General features: G+C 37.7%; 1 protein-coding gene across 3 annotated transcripts in view; it reads left to right on the top strand.

The window, feature by feature from the left end:
• The window catches only part of impact (impact RWD domain protein), a 404,211-nt gene that overhangs the window by 12,252 nt on the left and 364,940 nt on the right, over positions 1-27,019 (top strand). For 2 of the 3 annotated variants that reach the window (XM_051928923.1, XM_028803654.2), the window contains exons 2-4: positions 1,902-2,030; positions 8,934-8,986; positions 11,455-11,517. In XM_051928923.1, the coding sequence (XP_051784883.1) occupies positions 1,902-2,030; positions 8,934-8,986; positions 11,455-11,517 (245 nt within the window). The remainder of the gene's footprint in view (positions 1-1,901; positions 2,031-8,933; positions 8,987-11,454; positions 11,518-27,019) is intronic. The other variant, XM_051928924.1, reaches the window with a different exon arrangement.

Here is a 27,019-nt window from a genome sequence, read left to right as displayed (position 1 = left end):
GCAGAAGTGTGCTGTATACACAGTAATTATCTCTATTTCTGTATTATAGGATTTCAGTAATATGATCAGACTGATCTTTTATCAGAAAGTGTACCAGACATTAAGAAAGATTGAAAAAGATCTATCTGTTTTTAAAATATAATATCTCTTTAAATACTGAACACAATTTAGTTATCCTTCTTACAAAATGGAAAAAGCTTCAGAATTTAATATTATGCTTAATTAAGCATTAATGTGGGAAATTATTTGCAGTTATACAAACAGTAGTGATGTTACACTTTTTACTTCTCCCTCTTTTCAGAAAGGATTGTGTAGGATGGTAGATTGGGCTTTCAGACTTGAGTTCACATCAGTTCCTTTAGGTTGAATGCTCTTATGTTCTTTTGCATTCTAAGACTAACATTAACTACATACAGTGTGTTACATTTATTTGCTTTTTTTATATCATCGCTACCTCTTTTTACTGTTATGGTGAGTATATTTGTATCAGATACAGTATAATGTACTGCATATACATATATTGTACTTTATTGAGAAAGGCTTATTGTTTGCTATTTAAAATACTGTTGTAAATTGAAAAAAAGATTGAGTAATCAATTTTTTCTAGGATTGGATAAATCCTGTTTGCCTACAAAAAGTGTTTATATTTGCTCTGTTATTTCATATATATACTGTATACTGTATATATATATATATATATATATATATATATATATATATATATATATAAGTACAGTAAATACATATATGTATATATGTGTGTGTGTGTGTGTGTATATATATTTTTTTTTTTAAAGAATTTTGTTCATTTATTCATGGAAAAAGATTAATATCTAGTGTTTTTCCTCCAGTGATATATATACTACCTGTGTATATTTGTATTATAGAATTTAAAGTACACACCTCTATCTGAGAAACAAGGTTAGATGCTTCATTTGCTCTAAATATAATGTAAACATATACTTTTTTCCATGGATGCTGAGTAAGAACACATTTTCCTAAGTAAAAATGTATTTATTTATACACTTATGTATTAGTAATTGAGTGAGACTATAGTTAGAATTCAGAGGTTAACTAGCTTGGAAGGGGAATATCCTGAAATAGGTTGCAGGGAAGCTGGAGCTTATCCCAGCAAGCATCAGGCTCAAGCCGGGAACAATTCCTGTACAGTCCATGCAGAGAAGGGGAGAACATGCAAACCCTGGCTTCCTTGTTGCAAAACAGCAATGCTATCACTGTGCCACTGTGCCTCCCCTAGAATGTGACAAGACATTCTGAATTATTTAATAAGAAACATTACATCCAAAATTTGCTCATGTGGCAAAACCATTAGAACTGTACAATTATGTGGGCAATCCTTTGCTTTTTCAATAATGCCACCACTATTAACCAAAATGCTGTCAGATTTTCAATGTCATCTTTAATATACCATCATCTAACTAGGTGGATTTGCTATTTCACAAAGATTCAGAAATCCTTTTCTATTAAAGTACAATACACCTCTTTATCTTTTTGCATCTGTGTGCTGAAGTGAGTTGCAAAGATGACAGTGCGTGAACCCTTTATTTCAAATATAGCTAGTTACTAATTTTTAGTGAAGGGAATACTCATTTATTAGGTTATGTGAAGCAACAAAAGTACTGACATATTCAGATATGGGACCTGGGTTGCGAAATTATGACAAAAACATTTTTGGTGCAGTTCAGCAAAGTTGTGCAGAGCTTTTCAGACAGGGAATTTTAATTTCAAGACATCTGATAAGATAGAAAATAGTTCACTAATATATTTATAGCATATGAATATTTAACTATGGTTAATCACAACCTTTCAGTTTTGATTTAATTACATGTTTACACATTTATCTGTTTGTAATACTCTTTGTTTTTTTAATTCATTCTTAGATTGATGAAATTGAAGCACTTTCTTCCATTTATGGAGATGAATGGTGTGCCATTGATGAGGCTGCCAGAGTTTTTTGTATTAAAGTCTCAGATGACATAGATAAACCAAAATGGACACTCTGCTTACAGGTAACTTTATCAAAAATTGCTTAAGAAAGTCTAATGGCAAATGCTGATAATTTTTTCGAAAGAAATTGTACAGTATACAAGGTGTCCAGCATTGTTTGAGGTTGATTTAACTGAGTGCATTCTGAGTTTGGAGCTGATAGTCACAGACATTCATTCATCTGGGAATGATAAAAGGAAGAAAATCATTTAATAAAATAGTCAGAATAGACAGCATTGGCCTGCAATGATTTTATTCTAGTAGGTGATTAGTGATTGTCAACTAAAGTACACACTTACTATTAATAGAAAATTATTAAAGGGTATTGTTATAATGATAACAATAGATTCGCTAGTTTATGTTGTGATGGAAGGCTTTCAGCCCAGGACTCTAGATGGCGACTTCCCTGCAGCATAGCGGTGCCCCAGATTCCCACAGGGCACTATGGGAGATGGAGTTCGGCTGCACAGCCCTGCTGGGTACCGTGGGTGCCGCCAGGTGATGCTGCAGGGAGACACTGGGATTTCTGTTTCCCATATAGCCCGGAAATACTCCCAAGTGTTTCCTTAAGAGGGATTAACTCTCAAGAAATGTGTTCTTTTCAATTGTGGCGTTTTAATTAACCTGAATTTAAATAATTATAAATAAAAAAGGTATTATCCCCACCCATCATGCAATATGATGGTTACAAGATTACACGAGAAGTACAAAGGATAATCTAGCTCTTTACTGACGGGTTCATGCAGCATTACAGATGGGAAGCTTGTGACAGACTCTATCAAGCAATGTGGGGGTCTTGACCAATGCAGTCTGCCATCTTTCGTCGCCACGCTGAAAGGATTTTCACCGGACAGAAGACATAATCTTCCGCCCGGCAGCTTCAAAGTGTTGGCCGTAGGTCCATCCTTATATTCGGGTTGCTCCATGTGCAGGCTCTTTCCCTGGATCCAAACAAGGACAGGAAAGGACTCAAACCCCACCTTCAAAAATACAGGAATAGCACAATGCCTTCATACAGTTCTCATTCTCCCAACAAGGAAAGAGGATGGTATGCTGACAAAAGCCAGAAATATACTAGTCTGTCTTTAGGCTGACTATTCAATTCTCCAGTTGTCTTTGGCTCTCTAGTCCTGTGCTTGGCTCGGCAATTCTAAATGCTGATGCTGAGCCCCTGTGTACCGTACTTGGTCTGCCTGTATGAATGAGTCCATAACAGTGGGCACAGAGAACAGTGACATTAAACTTAATAACAAAACATATTATAACACCAAGTCATGGGGATGGAGGTACAGAAGTACCTCCGGGCTGAAGAAAATACAATTCTCCATCTGACCCAGAATTGCTGACGAATCACATGGATGGAAGGACAGAAGCACTTCCAGGTCAAGGACTATAAAAATGACTGGTGGAGACCCAGCAAGCGAGCCGGAGTTGGGAGGGAATTGTAACAGAGCTTCCTGGGAGGAGAGGAGGAAAATTATTGTGTTGACTTATTGTATGTTTGGTGAATGTGGTGCTTTGGAGGCACTATTGAAAAAGAAAAGATTAAAATTCTGCTTAGTGCTTTTAAACTTGTGTCCAGAGCATCTGTCTGTTGGGTTTCACGGAGCAACAGGACCCTCTAACGTCCACAGTGTATTCTCAAGTGTTGGTTAATGAAACTACCATAGCATATCAATCTTAATAAGTTTTGCCAACGATTTCCTTATTGTCCAAACATTTATATAATATGTTGTCCTGTGAAAAACTAAGTTAATTCTCATACAGTATGTATTAGGGTATAGCTAGCAAACATATAGCCCTCAAAAAGTCCTTAAAGTAGATAAATATAGCCTTAAATGACAAACAAAACATAGCAGATTGCATATAGTTATTATTTATTCATCAAAAACCAAGCCTACATACAGAGGCCATTTGTGTAAAATGCAGTAAATAAGCATATCTCATAACTTATTAGGCCACCTTTAGCAGCAATGAACTCATCTGTTTTTTTTCATCTTATGAAAAGGATGTTGGCTCACTCCTCTTTACTTCCCTCTTTCATATCCAGAAGAGATGCAGGATAAATTGATTTGACACTGTAAATCCCCTAGTGTGAGAGTGACCTGTGTTTCACTGGCATTCAGTCAAGTGTTGATTCCTATCTTATGCCAGATGCTTTCAGAAAGTTTCAGGATAGACTCCTGTACCTACAGTCTTATATTAGATATAAACTTTTATACTAATCTGTTTAGGTACAAGGGTGTTACCCTGCATTTTCAAGCTTACCTGGAGATTTCTGTAATAGCTGTCAGCCTCGAGCTGTGCATGGCCTTAGGGGATTACTCTGTCCAAAAATGGTATTGTTTAATATATTATTTATTCCTTGTAGTTTGTAGTGATGAAGAAAAAAAAATTAATCCTACATTTCATGCACAATAAAGATAACAAAGTTTTTTATATAATAGTAGTCTATGGTGACCAGTGCTGGAGAGCAGTAAACTATCAAAAACTCAATGAAAAAAATCTAATGTTATTTGTGTTATATAATCTACATGTCAGTTCATCCAGTTGTATGCCCACAATGTCACAAACGTGTGTATTTACTGAAATATTGTTAAATAAACCATGGCCATTTAAATTGAAAATCTGTTTTACAGAGGTAGTTTTAGTAAAAATATGTGTTTGGAACGTATTATATAACTGGACTGCCTGACATATGGGTTATGAGACACCAGAAATCATGAGAATTTTTCATGCCCATTTTTGATACTGTTCACTGTTATTCAGTGTTGGTCACCATTGATGTCTATTATATCAAAAGCTTGGCTATCTCCATTCTGCATGAAAACCTTACTATGAACTACTTGGTGGTAAGCAACATATAAAAACGTAATTTTGGGGTGGATCATTCCTTTAACATGTCAGTTCTTAAAGGCATCATTTGAACTGCATTCCTCCTTAAATGGCCAGTGTAGTCTTAACTATTGTGATGGATTGCCGGCTTTTTACTCCGGCCCTCACCCCCAGGCTGCCAGGAGGAGCTCTCCCGACAGCATGATCGTGCCCCGAGTTCCAGCAGGGCCTCATGGACTATGTAGTGTTTATACACAGCCCTGCTGGATACCTTGGGGGCCACCGGGAGTCGCTGTAGGGGGGCTCGTGGGCTCTTATGTGCCCTATAACCCAGGAGTACGTCACGGTCACGTGACAGGAAGGAACAACGTGCTCCCGGGTTGAAGAAAAGGACTGTTTACCCTGACCCAGAAGGAATAAGGAACTGTGGACTGTTGGACAGGAACAACTCCGGGTCAGGGTGTATAAAAGGATTGTGGGAAAGCCCAGACATTGAGCTGAGCTGGGAGGTAGGAGGGCGAAGTGTCTAGGCGAGGAGGATTGGTTTGTGAAGAGAGTTTATTGTGGTTTATGAGTGTGGAGTGGAGGGTGCTTTGTGCACTGTTTAATAGTAAAATAAATAGTTATTATACTTTCACCTGGTGTTCAGAGTGGTACCTGAGGGTGTTAGAGGTGGCTCCACGCCTCTATCTGCTACACTATATTAAGCTAGAAATGTATACTTCTGCCTGTTGACATGGAAGGTCTTTACTATTAATACTCTGTGACCTCACTCTTTCTCCGTGGTACACTCAGACACTTTACTTTTAGATGCTTGTCAAGGTGAATGGCTACTGTATATCACTACTTAGTTGCTTCGAATCCATGTCCTCTAACTGCCAGTGTGGATTTCTGTGAATTGATGATGCCCTGTTCGGAATCATAGTGGCATCCTTGGTTTTTACATTCCCTATTGAATTATGCGGCTATTTACAACAGAAAGAGCACAGCCAATTAAAATTAAAAATATATATAGCTGATATATACATTCACCTTTTTAAAGCATTTGAGGAAATTAAAAAAAACGTGTTCAAGTCATGAAGAAATTTGTTTCAAGTATGTATAGCTTCAGTGTTGGTTGCTAAAAAGGGATGGTTATCATCAGAGAGTAAGGAGCGTATTTAACAAGCAGCATATAATTGTTGCCTTAGAGAGATGGAGTGAATATCCCAGTATTGCAATTGTTTCAGTTTTTAGTACCATTTTATTTTTCAATTGCTTAGATACCACTACTGCTGAATTAAGGACAGCACAGGGAAACATAAGAGTTTCTTGGTATCTGTTGTAGTGACTAGACAGAGATGATTAACTTGTACTTAGAGATAGTTGGGTTCTGAAAGCTAGGAAAGCATTAAAAGGATTGTAGAAAAACAAAAAGCAAACAAACGATCCATTATTACTGCATTACTGCATTATTACTGTATTTACATCTTGTGTTTTTGATAAAACTATAGATTAGAGAAAAGTTAGTGAAAAGAAGTCTGCAAAATATGGTTCCCACCTCAAAGATAAACTTAACCTTATTGCTATATCAGTTATTTTTTTCCCAGCACTAGAGAAAAAGCCACACTTCAAGAAGTTAACCTCTAGTCATAATGCTTGAATGTTAAGCTTGAATGGTGTGAACAAGAGCGTTTTCATGTTCTCTGTCAGCATCTGGAAAGCCCTTTTCCAAAAATACCTCCTTTACCAGTGATGAAAAAGAGAAAAATATTAGAGGACGAAAGAGAAGCTCAAAATTAAAAAAATTACAATTCCTTTGTTTAGATGTCTGCTCCTTAATGCAAGATGCAGTAAAAACAAAATACATGAGCTAAAATGCAAAATTAGATGTCTGTCATAATAATGTTAGTTGTAGTAACATATGTAGCCAGGTGCAGGAAAGAAAGATAGAACGGGCAACAGAAAAATGTTGGGACACCAATTGGGTTGTCCCATTTAATTAAGGGAGTCCAATAGAAATAGTGGCTTGAAGTGAAACCAAACAAATGTCCACTCCGGCTCAAAACTCCAGGCCGTTTTTGCTAAAAGAACAGACTTGACAAAGTTGCAGAATGCTTTCTGTCCCTCCTCCCCCCACATTCCAGAAGGACACCAAACATAGTGGCAGAACATACTGGTTTGATTTTCTTGTAGTGAATCTCAGGTTAAAGGGGTGGACTCTTTTGTCAGCCAGAGTTAGCAGCCAATGTGCATGCACCTGAAGACTCGTACAATACATACAATGCCTACAAACAGTGAAAAACAATGGCTGCTCGATAAAAGAAAGAAAGCAAACATTTTAAACTGGAAGAAACTAAATGGGTGCCACATCTTCTCAAGGAGAAGCTTGATAAACATTGGAGCCAGAACCAATAATTCGTTGATGTTTTGTGTATATTTTTGTACAGTGTGTATCTTATTATGGTGTGGTCCACATTGATTGGCGGCTAAAATGAGATGATCTTGTGCTACTTTTGTGGAGCAGTATGAGATTTGGTATTGTGATGAGAAGTTATGGGGCAATTAGGTAATCATGCATCTCTTCATTTTCTTTTGAGCTAGAAAGCACTCCCATTCTCTTTATAAACAAGAAACTCACTCATACATTTCTCTGCAGATTGAAAACAATTCTTTTGGGCCTGAAAGCTACTTTCATTAAGGCTCTTATAGTTGAACACTCTGAAATGCCTTTGATTACTGTGTAGGGAATCGCTAGCTGTAAGATCCATACTTCTAAACTTCAGCTCGATGCCAGTGACTGAATTGAATCTGAGAAAAGAAGCATTACTTTAAGAAGAGAGTCTTGAAACCTAAACTATTATGTCAGAAGTAATCATATTTTTCAATATAATGTTGCAAAAGTCACAGCAAAGAGCCTAACACTCAATGTACAGTATTATGCAGAAAACACCATGGACAAAGGTCTTCAGGGCAAACACAAACAGTGCATTGCATCACAACTAAACTGCTTCACTTGAACTTGGAGTAACACGTCCTCTATCTCCTTTAAATGCTTGGTGCCATTGTACTGAGATAAGTTAGAAGTCTAAGTAGCTAGTGAATACTTACTGCAGCTAGAGGTCTGCTTTCTCAAGTTTATTTCTTTGTTCGAAGCACATGACTTACTGTGTCAGGTAAACTACTAACTTTAAGCTTTTCACTAATTTCAGATAAAGAGCCTTAAGTCACTGTCTAACTGTTAGCCTTCAATCAACCATATCTGTGCATTAAAGGAAAAATTAAATTAATGTAACATTATGCTAAATTTCCAAAGAGAAATACTAAATGAAAAAGCTAGTACAATCATGAAACTGTGGAAACCCTCTAAAGGAACTAAAAACACCTACTTCTGTCTTATATTTGTCTGTCTTGTCTGTGTTATGATAGTTTAAAAAGCAAAGCCAATCATTAATTCACTAATTTATTTATAATCAAGTAGTTGATCTGTTCCAGTTCCTAACACCTACTGTATCTTTTGAAAGTAGGAGTGACTGCAGAGCAACACATGTATCAGAGGGGGACATGCAAATGCCACACAGGTATTGGCTAGATTAAAACCAAGGATACTAGAGCTATGGGACAGCAGGGCTAACATCTGACACACTGTATCACCACCTCCATTTTTAGATTTTTTTATACACAAAAATACATTTTTCTAGTCAAAAGTAGTCATTATCCTATGCTATGCTGATGTTTCTTAATAAATGTTTTGGGTTGTTTTTGTTCAAATTTTGTTTATATATTAAATGTATTTTATTTTAAATGGCATACAATGAGACGTGCATGTGAACCTACTGCGTTGGAGTATGTCAGAATGAAACATTTGCTGCTGCTTCATTTTTGAACGCATAAGCTAAATCAAATCTATTGTAAAGTAACTGGACTGTTAACAAAAGGTTGTGCCCATAGACAAACTGAGGTCCCACTGAAATTTCATAAAATCAGTATGTGTTTTGGATGTATTCTTTTTTTTACCTTAAAATATCTTACTTTAAAATATATTTGTTCTTTTTTACATTATGTTTTGAAAGCCTTATTGAACTTTCTTATTTCATATTACTCCCAAATAGGTAATTCTTCCTCCAGATTACCCTAGTGCATCTCCTCCCATCTATCAACTGAAGTAAGTCTAATATTTACAAATGTGGTGCATATTGATTTTTTTCTTCTTTAGTTTCCCATTTGGCTTCCTTTAAATATTGAATTGAAACATTCTCCAACCCACTGATTCAATTCACATGTTTTGGGGGCTAGAGATTATAGCACCAGGACTGGGTGCGGGGCAGGTAACAACCCTGGACAAGGTGCCAGTCAATCACAGGCCTTACTCACACCAATTTGGAATCCCCAGTTAAATTGCCTGTTTTGGGGATATGAGTGGAGACTTTGCAAATTGTACTCAAAAAACATCAAGGTTTGATATTTAAACCCAATAATCAAATTATCAACTCACAAGCTTATAAATTGAAAATCATCTGGAAACTTTAGGTAAAGAATGTGCATGAGATAAAAGATTAAGAATATACATATTTAGAGGTCCTTGTTGGGTGTTGCAATTTAGTTTTTATTATTCAGTCCTCATGATGTGTTAAGTTTATTTTAACAGAGCTCCCATAAGTGTTACCAAAGTGAACATACTGTAGGTGATATTAACACTTTACAGAGAACAAGAGGAGGAGGAGTTGGCTGGTCTGTGTTGTAGTAGAGAAATGCTGGAATTGGCCCAGGTGTCCTTTAGAGAGAAAAGGTGCACACTGTCCAGGTGCATCAACTTCAGAATTGGAAGCGTCAAACCTTTTTGAGATCCTTGCGGAAGTGAACATTGTCTGTGAAAACTCTGAGGTGGTAGCCAGGCATGAGGACCTTCAACAGGCCTTCTCAAACCAGTCCTCAGAAAGAGAGAGGTTGTGGTTGTTGCGGACTCAGTCATTAGGGGGATTGAAGCAGAGGTTTGTTCAGGAGACAGCAAGTCTTGCACAGTGTATTGTCTTCCATGTGTACAGGTGGGAGACCTCCCTGGTAGTGTGGATAAGATTTTGCTCAAAGCGGGAGTGAATCCAGTTTTCATTGTCCAGGTTGGAACAAATGACATACATAGGTGTAGGCTATCAGTTCTGCAATATAAATTTAAATAGGTGCCAAGTTGAGAGGCAGAACCGAAAACAAAGTCTTCTACAAAGTTCTACCTATGCCATGTGACAATCTAGGTAAGACTGATAAGATTAGAAGGTTTAATGCATGGCTCAAAATGTGGTGTAGATTAGAAGGGTATATATTTATGGAGCATCCTGTTTATGGACTCCTGTTGGAACAAATGGGACCTGTTCCGTAATGAGTATTAAACTTGGAAAGGGGCGGGGATGGGGGTGTTATTAGCAGGGATACTAGAACAAGCCAGGTTTACAATGGTACACGAAGGGATGAAAAATAGTGTAAAATAAATATGTACATAGTAACGTAAATTCTAATCCAAATTTTAAGTGCAAAATTAAAATAAGTAACACATTAAAAATCGTTTACTTTAATGCTAGAAGTATCACAAATAAAACAAGTGATTTGGAGTTGTATGTAACAAAGCATAATTATGATATTATAGCAATAAAAGAAACCTGCCTAAATAGCACACATGGGAATGAGTATAATATAGATAAACATTTTTAGGATGAAGAGATAGAACAGAAAAGGAGGGTGGTTATTGTTTATTTAAAACAAAATTTAAATGCATGTGTTCTGCAGTTGGATGATGAGCCACATCTTAGTGAGAATGTCTGGATTTGTTTGGAAACAATTAGGGATAGAGACTTTATTTTAGGATTGTGTTATAGACTCCCCAATGCAGACAGTAATTTCAATGCACTTTTTTTTTTCAATGCAGTCTTTTTAATAATATTAGAAAGACAAGTTTACAGGTGGATATTAAAGTAATGGGGGACTTTAACTAATTGATTATTAAGCTGGCTAAGTTTGCCAGATTTTTAGATACAATCAGTGACTGTTTTGTAGCACAATATGTTAAAGCACCTGTATAGATTCAGTATTTTGTAATAATCAGGATATAATTTAGATTGTAGAGGTGATTGAACCACTAGGGTCAAGAAACCAGAATATAATACAATTGTCAGTGTTTTTGCAGAGCATGGATGCAATGACTAAAACTGTTAAGTTTAACTTTGGTAGGGCAGATTTTGAACAGATGCGACAATGTCTAAAAGGAAGGAACTGGGATAATCTTTTAAGTGTGGCGATACTTGAGGAGCTGTCGAACGGATTTAAAAACATATAATGCAGGACAGGTACATCGTGAATTTTGTAATTAGTAGTAAATTAACAAAGTTCTTCAGCAGGTAAGCAAAAAGAAAAAAAGCTGTATAAGGAATATGAAGCTCATAATGCATTTAGTGGGCTGGAATTCTGCCCATTCACAATGTCTGTGCTGCTCACAATACTGCCTGAATAGTCTGCGGCTCTTTATAACAAAACAGTGGAGAAAGCAGCTTTAGAAAATAGATTAATGGATAATTTAGTGATTTTATTATGTTAAATCCTACCAATAGATTTATTATTATCCCTAATACTATTTTTTTATTGCAGTGCTCCTTGGCTAAGAGGTGCTGAATATATGGAACTTTCTAATAGTTTAGAGGAAATATATGCGTAAGTACATAATAACTGCTCTTCCTTTCAACAAGACTTTTTAAATTTAGTGAACAAAGTCACCACATTTTTGTCCTGTTATTGAATGCTGAAATACACATTAAAGGTTTTATTTTTCTCAATCCATATTGGTAAACATTTTGTATGAAGGCACATGTAGACGATCACATGGAATTCACAAACTCACATATTACAGCAGCTTAACATAACTTAACTTAAAGGCTCTGACAATACTCTAGTTATTCCATGTGTTATGCTTATGTAGGTGGTTGAAATTTAAATTTTAGGAGAATTGGGTTTCAAATGTTCAGCATGCATTTTCTTATTTGCTGTTAGGATGCCTGTTCTTAACCTCTTGCTGTGGTCTAACTCCTCTATTACTTTCTATTACTTTCTCTCTCTATGCTAGAAGGAGCAGCACTGTAGATGTGAAGAGGAGCTATAAAGTGACTTGTTACATGCTGTTTATTCCACCTGTTTCTTTTTGTTTTTAAACTTTTCAGCCTCATTTCAAGTTGTGAAAAGGGGAATAAAGTAAGAAGGAATTTGAACATTGGGCTGGGGTGAACTTTATTATACTAAGTAAGATCTATTATTTTGATGCAGAGTATACCAGTTAGTAGTTTACACACATGAACCATAAGGGGCCGGTTTATACTTCAAGCTCAGAAAGCATGGCTGCCATGCATTCCCATCATTCATTTGACGTGTTCTCTGAGCACGTCTTCAGGAATGAACATGACACCTGCATGAATTGCAGTATCAACAAAAAATTCAAGTTAGAACGTGACGTCACAGTCTTTGTTTACTATCAACATGTGACAGCAAGCAGCTTTGGAGATCCTACAGGATCAGTATGCGTGCTTCGATGTTTGATGAATGGTTTAATGTGGTGAAGCAAATCATCAAACTTAAATGCTGACATACATCCCCTTCGTAATTATCTGATACATTTTAAAGGTCTCACACTTTCACAACAGCATCAGAATGTACAGAAGTATATTTGAGCAATAGAGAAAAAAAATTAGGGAAACAGTGAACAAAAGAAAAGGTCTATTTCATGATTAAAGTGGAAATTTCAACTTTATTCTTGTAATTTATTTTGTCATTAAAATAGAATGTCGTAAAGGTCATCTTAAAACCAACCCACTTGTTAATTGCTTCGTCCTGCGCTGACAACAGCGGCAGGCAGTGATTGCTACATGGAACACGTTAAATTTATGATATTCCAGCTCTCTGCACATTTAGAATCATTAGATTTATACTTGGTATCACTTTCATGATGAAATGTGTTAAAGCATGTATGTTACATTTTACAGATAAATCATTAACTTCATTTAAATACTATTAATAATTAAACATGTCGGGGAGGCACAGTTGGCGGAGTGGTAGCACTGCTGTCTCACAAGAAGTCATGTCCCTGGTTTCCCCTGCCTGGAGTTTGCATGTTTTCCTGGTGGGTTTCCACAGTGTGCTCCGGTTTCCTTCCAAGGCTTGTATTCACTTTGTGATGAGCTGTTGCCCTGTCCAGGGGTTGTTTTTGCCTCACACCTGATGCTTACTGGAATGGGTGCGTCCCTTGATTGATGGATGTAATCATTAAAGATCCATCCTTTTCAGAGATATTGTGGCAAGGTACCCTGGGAATTTAATGGATTTTTCTGGCAATTCACAACACAGATAAGCCAAATGTTGTTTTCTCGCCGTGATGATATCTCTCAATGGCATCCGGTGGAATCCTCCAGAAAGTAGTACAGTAATCCCTCGCTATATCGCGCTTCGCCTTTCGCGGCTTCACTCCATCGCGGATTTTATATGTAAGCATATTTAAATATATATCGCGGATTTTTTGCTGGTTCACGGATTTCTGCGGACAATGGGTCTTTTAATTTCTGGTACATGCTTCCTCAGTTGGTTTGCCCAGTTGATTTCATACAAGGGACGCTATTGGCAGATGGCTGAGAAGCTACCCAACTTACTTTTCTCTCACTCTTGCGCTGACTTTCTCTGATCCTGACGTAGGGGGATTGAGCAGGGGGGCTGTTCGCACACCTAGACTATACGGACGCTCGTCTAAAAATGCTGAAAGATTATCTTCACGTTGCTACCGTCTGTGCAGCTGCTTCCTGAAGCGACATGCTGCACGGTGCTTCGCATACTTAAAAGCTCGAAGGGCACGCATTGATTTTTGATTGAAAAACAAACTCTGTCTCTCTCTATCTCTCTCTCTCTCTCTCTCTCTCTTTCTCTGCTCCTGACGGAGGGGGTGTGAGCTGCCACCTTCAACAGCTTTGTGCCGCGGTGCTTCGCATACTTAAAAGCCAAACAGCCCTATTGATTTGTTTGCTTTTCTCTATCTCTCTGACATAATCTGCTCCTGACGCGCACTCCTTTGAAGAGGAAGATATGTTTGCATTCTTTTAATTGTGAGACGGAACTGTCATCTCTGTCTTGTCATGGAGCACAGTTTAAACTTTTGAAAAAAGAGACAAATGTTTGTTTGCAGTGTTTGAATAAAGTTCCTGTCTCTCTACAACCTCCTGTGTTTCTGCGCAAATCTGTGACCCAAGCATGACAATATAAAAATAACCATATAAACATATGGTTTCTACTTCGCGGATTTTCTTATTTCGCGGGTGGCTCTGGAATGCAACCCCCACGATGGAGGAGGGATTACTGTATATGTGCAAGTATAAGCAGTACACTGCTTGCGTAGCAGTAGTCTCCGCAGGCACACACGTTGTATCTTGTGAAGTATAAACCAGCCCTAAGGGCAACCAGTCACCAAAGCGCAAGATACTAAACAAAACTTGTGAAGAAAATCAGCTTACTTAACATTGTTGTCAATATTGTTCTAATGTTCACTTTGAAGAGGGTGGTAACACACCTTTCTATTTCAACTCCTGAGCTGGTAAAAGGCAGTGGCAGAAGGATCATAGGCCCAGGGTGGTCCTTTGTAAGGGAAACTAACAGCTAAGCAGTGATGTTGAAGGAAGATATATTTTTGTGTACCAAAAAATATTATTTTTGTAACATAATAGGCAAAACTAATTTTGGTCACTATAATTCATATTGTTGCTCTACATATACAGACACTTTGCTGCCCCAATGTGTGTAGCAAGTCATAGCAACCAGCAAGGTGGCGTCCATATGACACTAATACCATGTTTGCTTTTTATGGTATGCTGAGCTAGATGTGTAGACCTTACATTGTCTTTATTGGATATGATGAAATAAACATCACTTGCTAGTGAAGTACAAATTGATAAACTAATTTACAAGGTAAATAATATTAATCTTTAGTTATTTGTATTGCACATAATGTTTAAAACATAACTTGGCCAGAACTGTGATTATTCGATAATCACATTTAAAAATACTTTATAATATTGTAACAACCTAAGGAGGTTGCAAGGGATGGAGGAATGAGAATAGCCCCTTTACACTAATCGCTGGAAAGCGGTCCTGAAATGCTGCTTCTTCCTGCCACTCAGATATTCAGCTAAAGCACTTGTTTCCAGCTGCTTTTTTTTTTTGCCCGCTCATGCATGCTGCGATGGCTCTTCCTCACTTGGCTCACTCAGGTTCAGAGGAAACCCAGATACCACACTGTTCCCTAGCTTAGTGAGCTACCATGTCTCTGGCAGCTCTATGTGCTGGCCAGTGGGCTTTAGCAACAGGTGACATCTGAAGTTCTCTTTAGGTGCTGTATCCACACACCCCCTCTCATGTGCTGTTCATGGGGCCTCTTTATAGCCAGCTTCTCCAAGTATTTTCTCCCCCTCAGCTGTCATTCGCCACCTGGAGAGCATGTCACTCTGCGGTCCAGACCGAGATGTTAGTATAGTAAATAAAATAAATTTTTCAGTATATTGTGTTTCTTTGCTTATTTGTGTGACCAATGATTGTGTGATTAGGGAATTTTTTTGGTTGCCCCTGAAAGGGAGCTCAATTTCATGGTCTTGCTTTGGGCACCAAACTAACTAGTGCCAGCTCTGTTCAAACCATGCACAATTTGGGGAACAACAAAAACATATTCTTTGGCAAGAGATCCTGGCATTCTTTGGTCAGGGGTTTTCTCCACACTCTGAAATAGAGGGATGTTACATTTAGTTAGACTGACATGAGCCCGTTGAAGCACTACTAGAAACAGAGAGAAAACTGTAAGAGCACATTTGCTTTGGTTTTAGAACACATTTTTTAATTTACAAAAGCTAAAAGGGTGAACAGCATGCAGTTCTGTTCCCCAACATTTCACCAACATACCTGTAAACAAAATAAGCAACCCAGCTGCAAGCAGCACATTCAGTGCTTACAATAGTTAAAGCAGCAAGTGCTCACTGAAATCGAAAACTGTTATATATGATACTTATTACACGCTCCATATTGGATTCTAAATCCAAGAAAGCTCAGACACTTACATAGTGTCTTACTGCACACTCCTCTGTCTCAGTCTCTGTGATTTCTCTCTATTTTGTTCACTGGTTAACTATAACTTCCCTGTTGCTTCCATGATTGCTATAAAGGGAGCCAGTCCAGGAACACCATGTGTTCACATTGTGTGCATTATTGGACAGTGCAAAATTAGGGGGATGAGTAAGAAAGGACAGAAGGAGAATCCAAAGGGAAAGAATTCAAAGATGGAGAAATCAAAGAATAAAAGAAACAGAAGGAGGTTAAAGGACGTGAAAGGCAGTCTTAGGACGATCTGACCACCTGAAAGGAGGAGACCTGCACAAGCTGGGGCCCCGTGAAGGAGCATTAGCTGTGGCGCTCTATGGGCTAGTTCGCTCCACTGAACATCCAGGTGGAGTGTGGTGAGTAAGGCAGATGCCCTCCCTAGGCTTCCGAGGTGCGACCAAGTGAGTGCGAAGGAAGAAGGGAGGAGAGTTGACCTTGGACAGTCTGGCCGTGATGCCTGGAGGCAGCCAAGGTGGAGGTCGGCCGAAAGGAGCTCATGGCTGCTGAGTCTCTGCCGGCTATGCGAGCAATGGGTGAGCCGGGGAGAAAGAGGAGGTGGGCTGAGATCAGGAGGAGTTAGACTGCATTTTAACCACAGATTTTTTAATGGGGCAGCACGGTGGCGCAGTGGATAGCGCTGCTGCCTCGCAGTTAGGAGACCCGGGTTTGCTTCCCGGGTCCTCCCTGCATGGAGTTTGCATGTTCTTCCCGTGTCTGCGTGGGTTTCCTCCGGGTACTCCGGTTTCCTCCCACAGTCCAAAGACATGCAGGTTAGGTGGATTGGTGATCCTAAATTGTCCCTAGTGTGTGCTTGGTGTGTGTGTGGGTGTGTGTGTGTCCTGTGGTGGGCTGGCACCCTGCCTGGTGTTTGTTTCCTGCCTTGCGCCCTGTGTTGGCTGGGATTGGCTCCAGCAGACCCCCGTGACCCTGTAGTTAGGATATAGTGGGTTGGATAATGGATGGATGGATGGATTGATTTTTTAATTGATTTATTTATTGATTTTTATTCCCACTTTTTATTGGAATTTTAATGGATTTATATATGTACTTTTTCTGGGGGTTTTACTTTGTTCATGATCCAGCTTTCTTTTCGAATTCTTGTGCATGGCATGTTTACCCAAGGTAACTCCCTCCTTGGGGGGTGTTTGTTTGAATATTTCATGCACAATGAGCACCACATACCATTTCCTTTGACCATTAGCCAATCAAAATCTTTAAACCATTGTTGGTTGATGCCGGATAAGCAGTGCTTAGATTTATCAATTGGCAGAGTGTGTGCTGAAGAGATTCCCCTTGATGGACCAGCCTCTGCAATGTCTTTGTCTGAAATTGCCACATCAGGAGTTGACGCTGCACTGACATTAGTTTGTGGTGTCTCTTTTCTGAAAAAACTGAGCAGTGTTGTTTTCTGAACACTTTTTTTACTCATGTTCGTAAAACGTTTGGAAAAAATTAAAAGTACCTATGAATAAGACTTTTGAGTGGGAAAGTGGGAGCCTGTTGGATATTCAATGCACACTTGCACTACGGCAAGTCAAGATATGAACAAAAAAAAGGAATGGCAGCTGGGTCACAATTCAGTGACAAAACTTTTGCTCAGGACACAGAGTGTTCTGCAAGGGTTTCTGCACACTTTATGTAATATGGACACAGGTCCAAATATGAGCAAATATAAAAACAGCAGTGGGAGTCACTTTAACAGGAACCACAGTGAGTGCTACAAGAATTTTTGCACACAGAACACACCTAATGCTTAAACAACATTGGTTTGCTATGTACTGAACAAGAAGAGAGCAGCTGTACGCTACAGATTGCACTGACACTAAGAACAGAGACGTCACTTCCTGATGCCCTTTTTCTGATATTTGACAGGCTGGTTCCACTAGACTTTTTTCATTTTATCAGTCCTCCTCTTGCCCGCCCACCTCCACATCCTCTTTGCTAGTGAACTGCCGCTCCGCTCCCGCTATTACCATGTACAGCCCCCTCTCGAAAGCCCACCTCCCCATACTCTTTGCTTGTGAACTCCACTCTGCCTCGTCCCCACTATTAGCTTGTTCAGCATCGAGTGACGGCAACATTCCACCCCGCACCTTTCCCTTCGCCACATGTGATCCTGCTTCTAAAATATTTGCCCACTTGCCCGCTCGTCCCTTGCCATCTCTGCAGATCAATAAATCTGCTTGTCCCTGTAGATCTGTGGCTGTCATCTCTCCAGCCGGACGCTCAACTAAATTAACTGGCTAAAAGACTCTAGGGAGAACACTGTACCTGCAAAGTTTAGTGTTTTTATGCTGTTACCTTGCCCTGTGTGAGAAAAAAAGAACATAAACTCCTTCTCCAGCAGTTAATGCACATGTAAACTGGAAGCAATGCAATATGGACTTGGAAATATACAAATGTTTATGTAGTAATAAATGCATTACATTGGTCATTCCAACAGATGGCACATCTCAAACTTTAACATTGCTTTTAAGAATCTCAAACCAAATAGCTTCTAACAGAGACATATACATTGCATTTGTCATTTCAATGCAATGATTTTAAAATGTTTTAATATTTTTTGTTATATTTATATACAGTGTATGTTATACTGTATATACACACATTTTTATAAATTGGATTCTGAAAAGTACCCAAATGTTAATTAAGTATGACTATAAACCAAAATTGGCCGGTCACACAAAAGAAAGAAACAATCTCCCAGGTTTTATATAAAAAAAGTGCAAACCAGAAGAGCATCACAATCAGTGGTATTTTTTAAATTTAGGAATATGTAAGATCCCTCAAGACTAAACTCTATAAAAAGTTGTGATTTCAAATGGAATTTATTGAGTACCATAGAAACAGAACAACTAATTCTTATGTAATTCCATTCTCATTTTAAACATGCAGATAAGGCTAATAAGATTTCAGCTCAACAAACCTATAAAAAAGAGTTTGAAATTAAATCTCAGAAATGAATAATGCAGTTGCAACTAAAAGAACACACAGTAATAAGTTGTATATTTAAGGAATTCTGTAAGATTTTATACACATGGGAATGAAAAGAAAGTAAGACTCATAACAAAAGTTTCTTTGAAGAAAAAAAAGGCACAGCTCAATATGTTGTGCATAAAAATGCACAATAAACCTCAGAGGCTCTCTGAAATTCAAAATGTTATTAAACCTTTACAGAGCAGGAGACCCAAGGGGCCATATATCTATTTAGCAAAATTTTGTAAAAATCTGTCCGTTAAATTAGCTTGGTTAATGCTAGATATGTTTAAGGAAATATGCAAAGAAAACATACATACTAAAACATTATGGCAGATGTCTGTTGCTGTTTAGAAAGAAGAAAATGCTCCCAGAATGCACATCCCTAAAGACCAATTTCTTCACAATCGTATCAAAGTTTTGGTGGAAACTTTAGCACAAACAGTAAAGAAAGTTCTTCCTTTAACATTATCTTTGAATCATTCTGGGTTTGTTAAAGGCAAACACTATCACACATTTAACTAATGCTCAGTGTAATATATACCCTTGCAGGATTTGAGCCTCCAGGGGTTCTGGTACCACTGTAAATGGGAAAAGCTTTTGCTAGAGTTGAATGAGGACATCATTTTACAGTAGTATGCAAATTTGGATTTGTATGAAACTAATGTATATGCATCAATTAAACTACTTCATAATCTATGTTAGCCATTGACAAAATGTACTCTTCATTAGTTTGTGCCAAGCAAGTTGTAGCTTAGTTTAAAATTATACATTGCACACAAGTAAGGTTTTCCAAAATATATTGTTACGTTATCTGTTTTTTGGAATGCCCTTCACCTAGACCATATTGGGAAAACACCATTGCTTATTTTGCAGACTGTTTTGGGTCCATAATTACTATTTGGAGTAACATATAATGGGAGAACTCAGCTGCAATAATCTTGTTCCACCTTGCATAATTCAATGGGAAAATGAAATTATATTATGCTTAGAATTAGAAGAAATCAAATATTCTTCATAAGGAATGATCCAAAACTTTTTTTCAGAATTTGGTAAGAATTTAATAACATTATTCTTAAATAAATAAGTTGAGTGTCTGTTTACCTTTTTAATGTCTCATTATCTAAGATAGACTACTTAATATTGGGTTCTTTGATCAAAAAGCTCTCTTGGGTTGGGGATGTATGTTGAGATTAATGTGAAAAATAAATATATGACTTGTAGTACTGATTGTGCATATCCTTTATTAAAATCCTAAGCCTAAAAGAGCAACGATAGTATGTAACGTTTTGTCATGTTTTTTGTCACGCTTTAAATCGGGCTTATTTTAAAACCTACATACATATGTTTGCTATCCTTCTTTTCAGAATTTATCAAGCTTTAATGTGATGTTGTTAGATTTTCAGATTCTTATTCTTTTTATATTTTATTTTATCATTCCTCCTCTCGCCCGCCCACTTCCACATCCTCTTTGCTAGTGAATGATTTTTACTCCATTAAATAATAATTAATTTTTCTTTTACATATTTATAGAATTTTGTGATTTTTGACTCCAATAAATAATTTTTCTTTTGTACATTTACAGATTTTATTAATATTCTGGCCACAACTGGGGGTTGGGCTCCGAAGGCCCCAGGGGGGGCTTGCCTCCCTAGTATAATATAATGAACTAATTTTAATGAAAATGAATAAACTATTGTGGACGCTAGAGGCTCTGTTGCCCCGTTGAACCCACCAGACAGACGTCCAGGACACACGTTAAAAGCACCAAGAAGATTCTTTAATAATATTCTTCAATAAAGTGAACAAAGCACCACACACTCCACAATTCTCCTTAATAAAGCAATAATCAATAATACAATAAACAATCCTCCACTCCCAGCAGCTTAGTCACCCAACCTCCCAACTCCAGCTCGGCTTGCTAGTATTCCCACAGTCCTTTTATAGTCCATGACCCGGAAGTGTTCCTTCTCCGGGTCAAATGCCACATCATCCTTCTCAAGTGTCCCGGAAGTACTGCGGGCTTCCGTCCTCGTGACTCTGAAGTACTTCCGGGTTAGTGTAAAAGGAATAGTCCCCAGGTTCCTGGTGAGCTCCCCCTGGCAGCACCCATGGCATCCAACAGGGCTGAAGAAATGGACTCCATGTCCCATGTTGCCCTGAGGGAATACAGGGAACCATTTCTGTCCAGGGGAGCTGCCATCTAGTGTCCCTGGGGATGTAGTGCCCTGAAAAGGCTGCTTTTCTTCCTCTTCTCTGTTGAGGGACGACCCGGCCAGGCTGAAACGCCTGCTGTCCATCACACTATACACTAAAAAAGTTCCAGCATGTTCAAAGAAGATTCCAATTCGGAAATGCATGGATGGATGTATGAATAAACAGACTAGTTTATTTAACTTGAAATACACCTAGCTACAAATATTTTATATCTTTTTTTAGGTAATATTTTGTTTTTGTTAAATATAATCATTTCAGTTAGAACAAAATCTTGTCTGTCCATTTTCTTAGCCTGCTTATCTGGAGAAGTGTTGTGGAGCAGCTAGAGCCTATCCCAGCAAGCATAAAACACAAAGCAGGAACAATCCCAGGGCACGGTAGTGGTCCACTGGAGGGTGAATGCACACACACTAGGGTAAATGTAGGATCGCCAATTCCACTAACCTACTTGTCTTTGGAGGAGGAAACCAGAGCATGCAGAGAAAACCCATATAGGCAAGAGATGAACATATGAAGTTCACACAAGAAGCATCCAGGACATGAACCCTGGTCTCCTTGTTTTGAACCAGCAGAGGTACCACTGCACCACCATGCCAATAGAAGCTTGTAATACATATAGTCTACAAGTTCTAAAATAATCCTTTCAGTTTGGAAGATTCATTTGTGCTCCAATTAAGTGTTGAACAGCATCATATTGCACCTTGGGCTAGTAAATATTTTTTGTGTTATATGTATTTTTCTTGAAGTCTGCAATGTTTAGCTTTAGTTGATGTTTTATCAGAAGATAGAAGGTATGTATTTCCTGTATCTGCTGTAAAAAGTAGTTGGATGGGTAGGTTACTTTATAAAAATACTTATAGCCTTCTGGTCATACTATTTATCTACCAAATTTCTTCCACAAACTGTTTGTTTATCTTGAAGCACAACACCAGATTAAGATAGTTTTAATGTTTTTTTCTTATCCCTTTGTGTAATTTTTGTGTTGTGTGCAGCATGTACTTCTTAAAAAACTTTGGCAAATACTGAAACCTGTTTAAGTGGTGTAATGAGTTTTCGTTATGCTGCTACTTTCAGCAAAAATGATAGAAATGACTGATAATAATTAAAGAAAATAACTGAACTGAACAAATGGCAAAAATAAAAAAAATCATAATCATAGTGATGCATTTTGAGGTACTTTTATTTGTTTACAAAGGTGTCAATATCGAGGTGCTTTGTGTTCAATAATGCCAGGTTATTCTTTGATACCCTTGCTTGCATTTCCTTGAAAAAGTGAGTTTGAAAAACTGGAAGAACTGCACCTTTACCAGTTTTTTTCAGGTTCCGTTAACTTGTCAACATAGGCAGTACTTTTCTAAATAAAGATTCTGTTGCATTTAGAAAAAGAAGGTATGCGTATAAGGAAAAAGAAAATGAAACAAGTTAATGCATGCATTACTTCATCCAAGAGTCAGTTATCACATTTTTGTTTATCAAATATTTTTGAAACAATTAGTCTTATTCAAAAATAATAGAATGCAATTACATGTGTTATTAGATTACATTATATACATGCTTTCTAACATTACTTTACAATAGAGTTAAAAATAAAGCACAAATATGTGGCTCATTAGCTTTCATCGACAGCAAATTCTAATTCAAGTAATGTAAAAATGGAATTGATTGATGTATGTTAGTGGTGGAGGGTCTTTGGCTTCGCTTTGAAAGTTTACTCAATAGAGTAGTACCCAATAATTAGCAAATTAAAAATATTAATACAAAAAGACGGATACTAGTAATAAATCACTATCAATAGTACTGTATGAAAGGAGAGAAGCAACTGAAATAATTTCACCATTTAACTATTAATATTAGTTTAAAAAAACAGTGATTCATAAAAATATACAGTACATATGAGTAAGTAGTAAGTAAGTACTTGGAACAGAAATTTTTTATTATACAACCGGAATATGAAAGGTGACAATTACCAATTGTCTTAAAGATTTTAATTCCAGTCTCAAGATACATGAAAGAAAAAGCAGTTATTCAGGTATGGCTGTACTTTATACTGCAAAGTAGTTGCCATGGCGCTAACTGTAATCCTGACGTGTCCTTGCTATTAGCAGAAAAAGTGGTCCTTGTTGCATGCCCAGCAGTTACAATTTTCTGCTTGCAGATCAACTGCAGTTCCATTTCTAAAACCATCCCATGTTTGTATCAGTTAGGGCAGCTGCACTTTCCCCATGTAATTAATTACTTTAAACACTGTTTAGTTGCAACTTGATTAAGTCAGTTCTTTACAATAATAATCTGCAGATGATATTAGATCAATCAGTTCAGTACGTTGTCACAAAAACGACCATACAACGGTGAGAAGGTTTGGGGCAGCCACCCATATAATTGTTCATGGCTGCAAAACTGATTTTTAAACAAAGACATGTTCATTCAACTGAGTCCAAAACAGAACTGATTCTCTTGAGAGAAGATGGCGGCTTTAAAGGCCAGCGAAGGAAGTGATGACATCCATAGCGGAACCGGAAGTGACATCATTGGCTGCCCCAGAGCCGGGCGGGATTTCCCTAGAATGGTCTGCAAAAGATTGAGAGGGAAAATTAGTGTACTTCGCCACCCCCTGGTCTGGCATGGAATCACATGTATTTAAGCCCTTTAGTTGTCTCCTAAACACACGTGTGTGACAACGTGTATGATTAATTTACCTAAAGCAGCATGAAAAAGGTGCAACCGTGTGAGCTACTTGTGCATGTGTGCTCCCCGGCATCTTAATTTACTTGTTTTGGGGTTTCCAAACAACTGTCAGATGAGAGAGAGAGAGGTTGGGAGCATCCGCTGATACAACATATTGCCACACCCACCATATGACAAACCACCTTGGGATCCCAGCTTAGGACTTGAGTGCAGCCATGCAATGGGTGACACCTCAGCACCACACTGTGTCAGATGAGTAAAAGTGGATAATATGAAAAATATACAAATTAGTGAAACTGCTGTCAACATAAAATTATACAGTAAACTAATTTGTAGTTAAAGTTGCCCAGATCATTCATCCATTTTAAGATAAACAAGTCAGCAAATTTGGGAATGCTTTACAAAAGGATATTTTGAAGTTTCAAAATTTTGTATAGCGCGATTTGTTCAAGATATCTGAACACAAATTGAACTGCCTCCACAAATTTCCTTGAAGAATAAATATATTACATTTCAATACAGTTTGTCTACTGGGTGGCTGAGTTGTTTTATGTCAACAGACTGACAGATGTGGTTTTTGCAGTTGTGACTCTGGACATTATATGCAAATGCACTTAAAAATGGCTAAAGTAATTTATTGTCTGTGAATCATTTTTGCATAAACATTAATTTGTAAAGGGCGGCACGGTGGCGCAGTGGGTAGCGCTGCTGCCTCGCAGTTGGGAGATCTGGGGACCTGGGTTCGATTCCCGGGTCCTCCCTGCGTGGAGTTTGCATGTTCTCCCCGTGTCTGCGTGGGTTTCCTCCGGGCGCTCCGGTTTCCTCCCACGGTCCAAAGACATGCAGGTTAGGTGGATTGGCGATTCTAAATTGGCCCTAGTGTGTGCTTGGTGTGTGGGTGTGTTTGTGTGTGTCCTGCGGTGGGTTGGCACCCTGCCCGGGATTGTTTCCTGCCTTGTGCCCTGTGTTGGCTGGGATTGGCTCCAGCAGACCCCCGCGACCCTGTGTTCGGATTCAGCGGGTTGGAAAATGGATGGATGGATGGATTAATTTGTAAAATTATCCTTTAAGTTGTCATCTTCATCCTGTGTCTTTTTCATAATGTGATGAGTAAGGCTCAAGATAATACCTCTCTTTTCTCTTCAACTTTGAGTGAACGTTGACTTCCATATGATAAAAATAATAAAATGTATATTAGGTATTTCCGAATTGTAATGAGTGAAAAAAATCAGTATGGAATGGTTGTACAGTTCTTCCATGTAAATTGCACTTTAGTGATAATGCAGGAAATCACTCAATGGAAGATTTTACAATACAACAGATTGTACTATACAGTAATACAGAATCAAGTACATTAACTTATATAATTTTTATTAAGTACACAAATAAGTGTAAAATGTAAAAGAATAAAAGGAACAGAACATTGAATCAAATTAACAACTTAATATTTAATTTGAAACTAAATTAAATAAACAAATGTGTAGACAGAGAGATTGGCTTTTGTGTGTGTATTAATTTATTTCTATTCATCATCCAGCATGTGCTCTGGTATGGCAAACAGGCTGGCAGCTATATTCACTTATATTTTAATTTTATTGATTTTTTTAACATCAAATACCAGTCCATACACAACTCGAGTTTTACAAAAAGAAAAAGAAAAGAAAAAAGAAAAAGGTTCTAAACAAATCAACCCCCACCCCTGAGAAAGAGATCTAGGCCAGCAATGTAATACTTTATGCTAATAAAGACAAATGAATAGATAAAATAATAAATGAATAGAGATAAATGGAGTAAAAAAGGTCAGAGAACCTGCTTCCTCAATTTAAATGCTTATTCTAAAATGTTATTGATTAGATCCTGCCAGGTTCTGAAAAAGTTTTGTACAGATCCTCTAAGTGTGAATTTGATTTTTTCCAGTTTCAAATAGTATTTAACATTAGTTACCCACTGACTTAGAATAGGTGAGTTAGGATTCTTCCAATTGACCAAAATAAGTCTACGTGCCAATAGTATAGTAAAGGCAATTACAGTTTGTTTGTCTTTCTCCACTTTAAACCCATCCGGAAGTACACCAAACACAGCTGTTAGTGGATTAGGAGGGTTTGTGACATTCAAGCTGTCTGAAAGGCATTTAAAGATTTTGGCCCAATATTATGTTAATTTGGTGCAGGCCCAAAACATGTGACCCACTGAGGCCAGAGCTTGATTCCAGTGTTCGCAGGTTGGATCTTGCCCTGGAAACATTTTGGACAATTTTAAACGAGAGAGATGCACGCAATATGTAATTTTATATTAAGTTGAATAATTGTATGCTTTGCGCATATGGAGCTTGAGTGAATTCTGTGCATTGCTACTTCCCACTCCTTTTCTGAAATACTGAGTAAGAGATACTTTTCCCACTTTTCTCTTGGATCTTTTAAACGGAGGGACTGTGAATTAGTTTTATATATTACAGAAATGCTGTCTGAATCCTCAAGACTGAGCAATACTTTTTCCGGTATAAAGGTAGGTGGCAGGTGAGGAAAATTGGACAGGTTCTGTTTAACAAAGTTTCGAATTTGAAGGTAGTGAAAGAAATGTGCTGCTGGTAAGTTAAATTTGGAGTGTAATCGTTCATAGGATGCAAAAACTGTATCTATGTACAGATCTCTAAGTGATTTAATCCCAGATGTTTTCTGGGTATTAAAAACTGTGTATGTTTGAGAGGTTGGGAGAAGGTGGTTCTCATGCAGATTTTCCACAGATAAAAGCTTATCTGTCTTAAAGTACTTCCTACATTGGTTCCATGTTCTGATTGAGTCAAGCACAATTGGGTTGTTAGTATATTGACGATAACTTGTATTTATAGGGGTACAAAGCAAGGAATTTAAAGAAGTATTGCAGGATTTTATTTCTATTGCGGACCAAGCCTGTGTATGTTTGTGCATGTCCATGTCCATGTTTTTATAGTTTGTATGTTTGCTGCCCAGTAATAAAATTGAAAGTTAGGTAGAGCCGTGCCACCTTCTGCCTTTAGTCTTTGTAGGGTCGCTCTTTGGATACGTGGATGTTTTGAATTCCAAATAAATGTGGTTATGGTTGAATCTAATTTCTTAAAAAACAATTTATTGATGTATATTGGAATGTTTTGACATAAGAAGAGAAGCATAGGGAGGATATTCAT

This window comes from Erpetoichthys calabaricus, chromosome 6 (assembly GCF_900747795.2).
Source record: "Erpetoichthys calabaricus chromosome 6, fErpCal1.3, whole genome shotgun sequence".
Taxonomy (NCBI): Eukaryota; Metazoa; Chordata; class Cladistia; order Polypteriformes; family Polypteridae; genus Erpetoichthys; species Erpetoichthys calabaricus.
This window is presented reverse-complemented; position numbering and strand designations above follow the sequence as displayed.